This window comes from Microplitis mediator, chromosome 10 (genome assembly GCF_029852145.1).
Source record: "Microplitis mediator isolate UGA2020A chromosome 10, iyMicMedi2.1, whole genome shotgun sequence".
Lineage (NCBI taxonomy): Eukaryota > Metazoa > Arthropoda > Insecta > Hymenoptera > Braconidae > Microplitis > Microplitis mediator.
Window position 1 is genome coordinate 20,174,831 of NC_079978.1, and position 9,116 is coordinate 20,183,946.

A 9,116-nucleotide genomic window follows, 5' to 3' on the forward strand; every position below is an offset into this window, starting at 1 on the left:
TTCCGAGATCTATTCTCTTACTGGGACCACAATATTCTATACTTCACGTATGCCGACTAGTCAGAAACTGGACAACAAAAGGGGACCTACTTGCCGTCAATTGAAGGAGAATTGACTCAGCAAACGTAACTCAGTTTACCAGAAATTTTACGGTAAAACAAAAGCAAACTTCGCTGAGCCACCTGGACTTCATGTAAACATGAAATGAATTATTTACTAAAAGACGCGTGGGAATAGTTGTTTACAAATTGAACTAGTTTCAAAAATAACAAGATCTACTGCACGTAAATTTTAGTTTCCTACAATAAAATAAAACCTCAGAAATGGAAGATGAAAATGGTAGATATCAATATTCATTTTGAATTTAAGTCATATAAATTTAACCCAATAAGAATATTATGATCTAGTGTAATTTAAAAATTAAATTTTTGTATTTTATTTAGACAGATCAAAGCCACAATGTGAAAATATTCTATTTGACTTATGTTCTTTACGAGAACGATATCCTCTGAAATGCGCAAATATTTTCGAAGATTGCTTGCACACCACTAACACCATAAACGTAAGTTCGTATTAAATTTTTTTTTTTTTGAATGCAAATAAATAATTCATTTTTTTATCACGCAGATGAAACCATTAAAGTCAACCAGGACACAAGTTCAACATACCTCGTTAATAAAACCGCACGAAACAATTATAGGAGATATTTTTTCAACGCCGAAAGAACAGAAGAAAAACAGTAATTTTACGAGAACGATGCCTATGGAAGTTGAGAACTTGAAAATATTATTCAATCAAATAAAAACGACGGAATCGCTTATTTAAAATTTTATTCAACGTCTTAGTGATTTCTGATTCACTTAATACCAGCGATGCTGATAATAAACTAATTGGTTCCAAAGATTTTCGATTCTGACGAGAAAAAGATTTTCATGTTTTTACGGTCTTGTAATATTTATTTATCGAATAAACAACTTGGAGGGTAAAAAATATTATTTTCTGCTGTAGGAAAGAAACCAAATACAGTCGAATCCCATTAACTCGGAGAGTTAGTCTACGAAAGAGCGAAATTTCCTGGAAATTCTGACATGTATCATGATGCGCTCTTACATCACATGTATGATACATATATTAATATACCCAAACATATACAAATGTATATAGCATCAAGCAGAAGATAGCAAAGTCGTAGTTCGGATCAAGATTGAGAGGACGTTCCGAGTTAATAGAATCCGACTGTAATTAATGTTCACCTTTTTCCTTAATCCTCGATTGACAAAAGGAGAACACATGACGGAAACATTTAAATATATAAACGGTACATGTGACTGACATTAAGCAGTTGTTCACCAAATAAGAAAAATATTGAATTTCTTTTAAAAAGTTTCTTATGGAAGATTTAAACAAGACGTGAAGAAGATGGACTTCATAAGTATACTTGCCAAGAATTCCATTTTGATTAAGATTCTTCTTAAAGACTTACGAAAATCTGTAGAAACGGCAACAATTCTTGAGCAACATACACAATATAGAACAATGGTCGGTCAGAGTTGCTGCAGAATTGCTTAAGATATCGGGTCTCTTCACCTTCAAGCTCAAACGCAGCCCCATTAGCAAACTCAGTCCTCTTAAATTTAAAATGCTACAAATTAATAGTATTATCACTAGATAAAATTATATCGAACATTAAGTGGGCGCCACTGAATTTTCTATACTAATGCTGAATAGACGACTCACAAAGTAACGAAGGAGGCAACCATGTCCTGGTATCTTAAGCAATTCTACAGCAAGTCTACGCTGATGGATCTTAAGAAAAGATTACTACAGATTTACTTAAGATTACGGAAGTATTTTGCCTCAGACTGATGATGTAGATTTGCTAAAGACTGAAGATATAGATTCACGTAAGACTTTCTTAAGATTGCTGTTAGGGATGTAGCTAATAATTAAGTTATTTTGTGACTTCTTATCAAACTCTGAAATTTTTTTAACACAGGGTCCTAAGGAGTTATAAGAATGATTTCTAATATCATGCCAAAAAACTTGTATTTAACTTACATTTCATGATACTTTCAGTTCATGGATCCAGTTGATTTTGATTTATAGAAAAAATATTTTAAAAAATATTCATTTTAAATAGTTTTCAAATCGTCTTACATGGAAAGATTGGAACCCGACTGGTTACCGTTCTGCACCCGGCTCAATACGGTGCTGGAAAAAAATGCCCGATTGTGGTGACTGAGTCGTGTGCGCATATCACTCAGTCAGGTTCTGCACAGTAATCAGTGTAGTGCTGCACCACAATCGAGTACTTTTTTCCAGCACGGTACTGAGCCAGGTGCAGAACAGTAACCAGTCAGGTTCTAATTTTTCCGTGTACTAATCAATTCCAAAATCTATTCAGCTCCAAAACTCAAAGAACCGCCAAATACCGCAAAAGTTATTAAAATGCTAAACTTAATATTCCATAAAAGTCAAGAGTTTAAAATTGATTTGTTGACTACGTAATAAATTTATATAGAGTACATAATTATAGGTTTATACATTTACATGTTAATACTTTTCAAGTGTTTTTATTGTTGCTAATATTCGATAAATTTAATCGCCGTAAAACAACTTTTACACCATGTGTTATATCTTGTAAAAATTTCCACATGTCTATCGTAATGTCTTTATTGTCAGCATCCAATTGTTGTCTACACAGTCGGCGTTTCGCGACGAGTTTTTTACGATTACTCACAGCAATTTCCTCACACGATTTCCGGTCATTTTCCGCAGAACAACTTTCCGAACTGTATGTACATTTCTTCCGGGCATCGAAGCTTTCATTACTTGAGCTTAGTTTCAAATCTTGGAGTTTCGGTGTGCGTAGTGATGATAAGTCATACTGAACTGCCTCATTAGAGATTACTCGCGGTGCATTTGTTCGATTAATCAACTGGCTTTCATTTAATGAATGAGATTGTTTTTCAGAGTCCACATCATCCATAAGAAGATTACTTTCTTCGATTTGAATCGATGACGAAATAGTCTCGTCTATTTTACGACAAATGGACTGATCATTTTGAAGAGCTTCTGGGATGATTTCTTCATCTTCATCATCAGTGTCAGTTTTTTCATGCTGGTTATAAATTTTATCATCATTTGAATACTTTTTTTCTTCATTTGAATTTATTTTTTTCGTCGCATGTTTTAATACGTTCTCTATAATTGATGACTTTGAATCAAAAGAGTTATCGTAACTAGAGTACTTGGGTTTATCATCATAACTACAATGCGTGTGATCACTAAAATCTTTGATCCCAGTAAACGCGGGTTCTTTTTGCTGAGAAGAAATCATTGGCAATCGTTGCGAACTTGTGGATTCACTAATTTTTGTTTCCGTTGATTTCCGTTTATTTACATCAGTAAGTATGGGAATACTCATGTCAGCTTTGTCTGTACTGTCGGCTAATTTATTAGGATATAATTTTAAATTTTCCGGTTTTGTTAAATTTCCTTTACAAAATATATTAGATGGGAATGTAATTTTATCTTTTCCACGCTCCAGTGATGTATTGTGATTATTTGACTTTTCGATGTTGGTAATTAAATTTTCTAATTTTAATAAACTTGAATTGATAAGATGTTTGCTACCTTTGACTGTTTCAGCTTTCTCGGAGTTCTCTAGAACTTCATCTGGTTCCGATTTTGTTTTTTGTTCTAGAACTGTAATACTGTCTTGATTCTGGGAGATTGTGAACATGAGGCCTTCCATAACGAGATCTGTGATGTTGGCTGACCGAGCTGTTGCATTATCGATAATATTCGAAGTGGAAAAAGTCTTGGCCCGAAATATCGCGGGCTCATTTCGCAAATCCCGCGTTGGTTTTTCTGCTGCACTTTTAGCTACCGGTTGCTTATCTGAATCATCGATAGCTTTTGAATTTGTTCGCTCTATTTCTCGTTCGATCAAATATTGATACGGCATGTCTATGGACTCGTGCACTTCATTGAAACCTTCTTCATTGTTGCCGGTAAAACTATCAGGTTTAGCAGGATCTCGCTGTTCCGAAATGTATCTTTCTAAAATAGGCAGGTTTTTAAGGTCTGCAAAAAATGAAACATTACTTTTTTTCACGGGTTCAGAAATTTCTATACCACTAGAAAAAGGTTCTGTAATTTTTTCGCTATCAGAGTTTGAGGATTTAAATTCCGTTGAGTCATCAGACATTTTTTCTAAATTATCTGTAGATACGGACTCAATATTTTGTGAAATATCATTAGATTTTTTCGAATCATTTTGCTCGATATTGTCCCACTTATTTTTCATATTGTCGTCATACTCAACTAGATCATCGAATTCCGTTCCATTTTGAAAAATTAAATTAACAGAAAGAAGTTTAACAGTGAGCACAAAAGCGCGGGAAAAAGCTGTCGCGTTTGTTCTCTCTCGGAACTTTAGCATAGCAAACATTTTGTCTTGCCGAGTCCATGATGAATGATTGTAAGTAACGAGAAGATGTCGCGTACCGAATTGCTGGCCTTGACGCGGTTGGGATTTTATAATTCGACGGATAACTTTCATCAGCTCTTTGCCATGACTAAAATTTTTGTTGTCTTTTGAATGCCGATGATACTTGAAAGTAAATTTATAAATATTCTTTTTGTGACATAGCCAATACGACCCAGGTACCGTTAAAAGAGGTTCTTTTTCTCGGTATATCCAATCAAATTTGTCAGACGTTCGAACATGTATTCCAGGCATTTTTTCTCAGGCTCAAGTTGACTGAAGAGTGTAACTAATTTTATTCCGTCTTTGTCATTCGACGAATCTTTTGTTATAAAAGCCAAGTAGTATAAGACTTTGTGCTAAAATTATTAAACAAGTATTTAATTATCAAATCATTCAATTTTATTACAGTCGCATTCCATTAATTCGGACAGTTAGTCTACGGAGGAGCGATAATTTCCTGGGAATTTCGACTTATCGAATATTTTCTTGCCTCATGTAATTGATACTTCTAGAAATTTATTACTAAAGTGAAGCAACAGTTTTCTTAAAATAAAAACTATAAATTTAATATTAATTTAAAATCGTGTCCAGATCAACTTAATAAAATGGTAAAATCATAGGGAGGGGGACAATAATTCAAAATTATAATTTAATTTTGACCATACATTAGACCCTTTATTGGGACTTCTTCAGCAACTAAAACAAGACATTATAAATGATTTACAAAATTATATAATTAAACAAAACAAATAATTATGCAATCACATGGTACAACATAACCAATCACAAATATGATCACATCCTACCTTGATCATATAAATTCTATCGTCTACTAGATGTTTTTGAGACATACGTCATTTTGTTTAATGATATAAAAATAATCTAATCTAACAAGTCAATAAACAAGACCAGTAAAGCCGTAATTCCTTTAACAAAAAATAAAAAAAACCCTGGTCGTTTCAGTAAAATCACATAAAATAAAATAATACTAGGCTATATAAATCATATAGAATTTTTCGAAAATATGACAGCAAATTTGGAATACTTGCTTTAACATCATCATATAGAAAATTCTTCGTCAAACAAAATATGATCTTTTTTTAACTTTTCATTCCACTTTTTTTTCCAAAAAATTTTTTAATTTTCATTTTTTTAATTTTTAATTTTTAATTTTTTCCAAATTAACATCATTTATACGGTCTAAAGTAGAATGTACTTGCATCAACTTTACTGATGAGCCCAGCAAATATATTCGGGGCGAAACCGTTTTTTAAAACATAGTAAATTCAAGACTTTGATTTTATTCGATAAATGTATTTTATTACAGTGCGTACTAATAATATTAGTCCACATGTATTTATTAATACGATGAATCTAATTTAACAAGTCAATAAACAAGACCAGTAAAGCCGTAATGCCTTTAACAAAAAATAAAAAAAACCCTGGTCGTTTCAGTAAAATCACATAAAATGATATAAAAATAATAAGCATTTTTGATATTTTAATTACAATAAATAAATAACAATTCAATGAAATAAAGATAAACTCCAATTCATGTGACACTCAATACGTATACTCTCAACTAGTGTATAATAATCAAGGCATAATTATTATATTACTATTATTATATACATTTATAATGACTTGTTTTAGTTGCTGAAGAAGTCCCAATAAAGGTACGAAACGTCCAATGTATGGTCAAATTCTAATTTTGAATTATTGTCAACCTCCCTATGATTTTACCATTTTATAAAAAAATGACTTATTTTGAGTATTTATGGAAACAAGACAAATAATTACTTGAATTTAATTTTTTTTCTCTCAGTGTAACTAGTAGTAGGGTCAGGATAGAGAGAAAGTTCTGAGTTAATGGAATCCGACATAGACTTCGACTGTGATGGTCAAGTATTCTTACCCCAACTATAACTTCATGGATAAATACGTTTTTGATGGTGTTCCAAGGAAGAAAAATGTTTGATTCAAAGCAATTTAAAACTCTTTTCTTGATGATTTGTATCCCGACTGACTCAACAACTAACAGAGTATCTGTAAAAAAATTCGATTAATAATCTGATGCGTAATAGGTCATAAATGACGGAAACTACTTACCATTTTTCACAGCCAATATAATAAATTTACATTTTAGCATTATAAGCAAAATTGCGACAAAAATAGCGGCGAAGCATTGGAAATTTGTGCTCCAATAATATATACTCAACAACAATATTGGAATATCGAACCAAAAATTGATAAGTTTATTATTGTTGTACAACTGGAATTCTAAAATTCGATTCTGAAGTAATGTGCCGCTCGTATCGCTTTTTTCAACCAGAAAAAGCTGTTGACCACTTGCTCCTCTAAATATACTTGGGCCAGACACACTGTCTGTTAGATTCGAAGACATTAATCAGTGCTGGTAATTTTATCACGAGCTCATGAATTCTGAAAAATTTTATTTTAAATATAGGAAATGAAAAGTTTCGGAAATCTTCAATATGACAGCTGACAATTTTTTAAAATGTAAATTAATAAATTCCATGTTAATAAATAATGATTTGAAAAAATTCATATGATGACTTTTAAAAATCTCTGCGTTTATTTTCAAATAATTTTCTATCAATAACGAGTTTAATAATTTGAAGATTTAAAAATTCTAAGCTGCCTGCTGACTTTACTGTCATTCATTATATTCAATATTTAATTTTTACTCTCTAACCAACAGACTAAAAAATATTGTGTTAATATCAACATAATCCGTGTGTTAAAAAGGGTTCACACAATATTTGTGTTATTTTTTTTTATACACAATATTTATGTTAAATTTTAATACAAAATTTGTGTTTAAAACTCAACATCTACTATTTGTATTATTTTTTAACACCAACTATTTGTATTGTTGTTCAACCCAGACTATTTGTGTTAAATTTTAACAGAAAATTTGTATTAAAATCTCATCACCAACTATTTGTGTTAAACTTGAACAGAAAATTGGTATTAAAATCTCAACACCAACTATTTGTATTATTGTTTAACACAAACTATCTGTGTTAAACTTTAACACAAACTTTGTGGTAAAATCTCAACACCAACTATTTGTATTATTTTTTAACACCAATTATTTGTGTTAAATTTTAACAGAAAATTTGTATTAAAATCTCAACACCAACTATTTGTGTTAAACTTTAACACAAACTTTGTGGTAAAATCTCAACACCAACTATTTGTATTATTTTTTAACACCAATTATTTGTGTTAAATTTTAACAGAAAATTGGTATTAAAATCTCAACACCAACTATTTGTGTTAAATTTTAACACAAACTTTGTGGTAAAATCTCAAAACCAACTATTTTTATTATTTTTTAACACAAACTACTTGTGTTAAATTTCAACACAAAACTTATGTTAAAAACTCAACATCTACTATTTGTATTATTTTTTAACACAGACTATTTGTGTTAATTTAGTTCACACAATAATTGTGTTATTTTTTAACACAGACACTTTTGAGGTGTTAAATAGTAGATCGATTTAAAATTTTTAAGTAACAGTGAAATGTGTTTATAAAATAATAAACACAAAAAATTTAACACTAACCGCTTTTAACACAAATGTGTACACAATATTTTTTACTGTGTCAGTGGTGAAAAAAACTGCAATTTGCAACAATGTAAGGTAACAAAATTCACTTTATTTACCTTATATTTTCATTGTTGACTATACAATTCGTAAATTATTGTCTTAAAAGACGACAATGAAAACTTCAATAAATTTTAGTCGTAGGAAAAACCTGACCTATCTCGTTTTAAACACTTAGAAAAATAACAAGCACTTTGTTTCACTGACACAGTAAATAAAAATTATAAAAAAAATTTCTGAGACGAAATAGAACTTTTGAGAATACAAAAAATTAGCCCTCTGCTATTTTGGACAAAGTTAAATTATCTCTGCTTGAGCCGTCACTTTTTGACTCCGGCCTCTACAAATTTTTTACAAGCACACATGCCACTGTAATAAGAGCCGCTGGCTTTAAAAATAAATAATTTGTGATTGCCCGCCATCTTGACTGCAAGTTAACGGAAATATAAGACAGAAATAAACCCTAAGTTGGCTGCAAAAAGTTTGTAGTCAGTTTTTTGATGCCAACTTATTGTCAATTTGTAAGTTAACTCTAACTCTTGTTCTTGAAACTTCTATTCTGTATTTCGCGGGAAATTTGAAATTGAATTATATTCTTCAACTTTTTACAAGCAACTTACTGGTAACTTTCTCCGTTAATTTGTTTTTAGATTCCGAAATTTAAATTGATGTCAACTTTTGTTAGTTCAAGTTGTACTTTGTATCTACCCTGATAGCCACCTTATCTACAAGTTAACTTCAAGCTACGGCCGTATTCTGAAGTCAATTTAAAGGAAAATATTGGAGAGCAAACAGTTACCTTTAAGTTGACAATAAATTGTCTGTAACTTGAATTCAATTTGACAACAAGTGTTACTGTCAGACAATGACGTTAAGTTGCTTGACAGTTTCACTTCAAATTGACAGCAAGTTTTTCTGTCAAATTACATTCAGATGACGGCAGTTGATTCGTTGATTTGCATCAACTTGCACGCAAGTATCCA

At 31.1% G+C, this 9,116-nt stretch overlaps 2 protein-coding genes across 3 annotated transcripts; one reads left to right on the forward strand and one right to left on the reverse strand.

The window, feature by feature from the left end:
- The first annotated feature begins 50 nt into the window (after window positions 1–50).
- LOC130675919 (uncharacterized) lies at window positions 51–1,008 on the forward strand. Its single transcript, XM_057481820.1, has 3 exons — window positions 51–339; window positions 444–562; window positions 628–1,008. The coding sequence occupies exons 1-3, from the start codon at window positions 324–326 to the stop codon at window positions 823–825; spliced, it is 333 nt and encodes a 110-aa protein (XP_057337803.1). The 5' UTR covers window positions 51–323; the 3' UTR covers window positions 826–1,008.
- A 1,480-nt stretch (window positions 1,009–2,488) lies between these two features.
- LOC130675917 (uncharacterized) lies at window positions 2,489–8,523 on the reverse strand. 2 transcript variants are annotated; one of them, XM_057481818.1, is made up of 4 exons: window positions 8,193–8,523; window positions 6,605–6,937; window positions 6,411–6,541; window positions 2,489–4,851 (listed from the first exon to the last, which is right to left on the reverse strand). In XM_057481818.1, exon 4 carries the CDS (start codon window positions 4,745–4,747, stop codon window positions 2,564–2,566), a length of 2,184 nt encoding a protein of 727 aa, XP_057337801.1. In that variant the 5' UTR covers window positions 4,748–4,851; window positions 6,411–6,541; window positions 6,605–6,937; window positions 8,193–8,523; the 3' UTR covers window positions 2,489–2,563. The 2 variants fall into 2 exon arrangements, with proteins under 2 accessions (XP_057337801.1, XP_057337802.1); XM_057481819.1 differs by having other exon boundaries at window positions 8,092–8,523.
- Window positions 8,524–9,116: the final 593 nt, after the last annotated feature.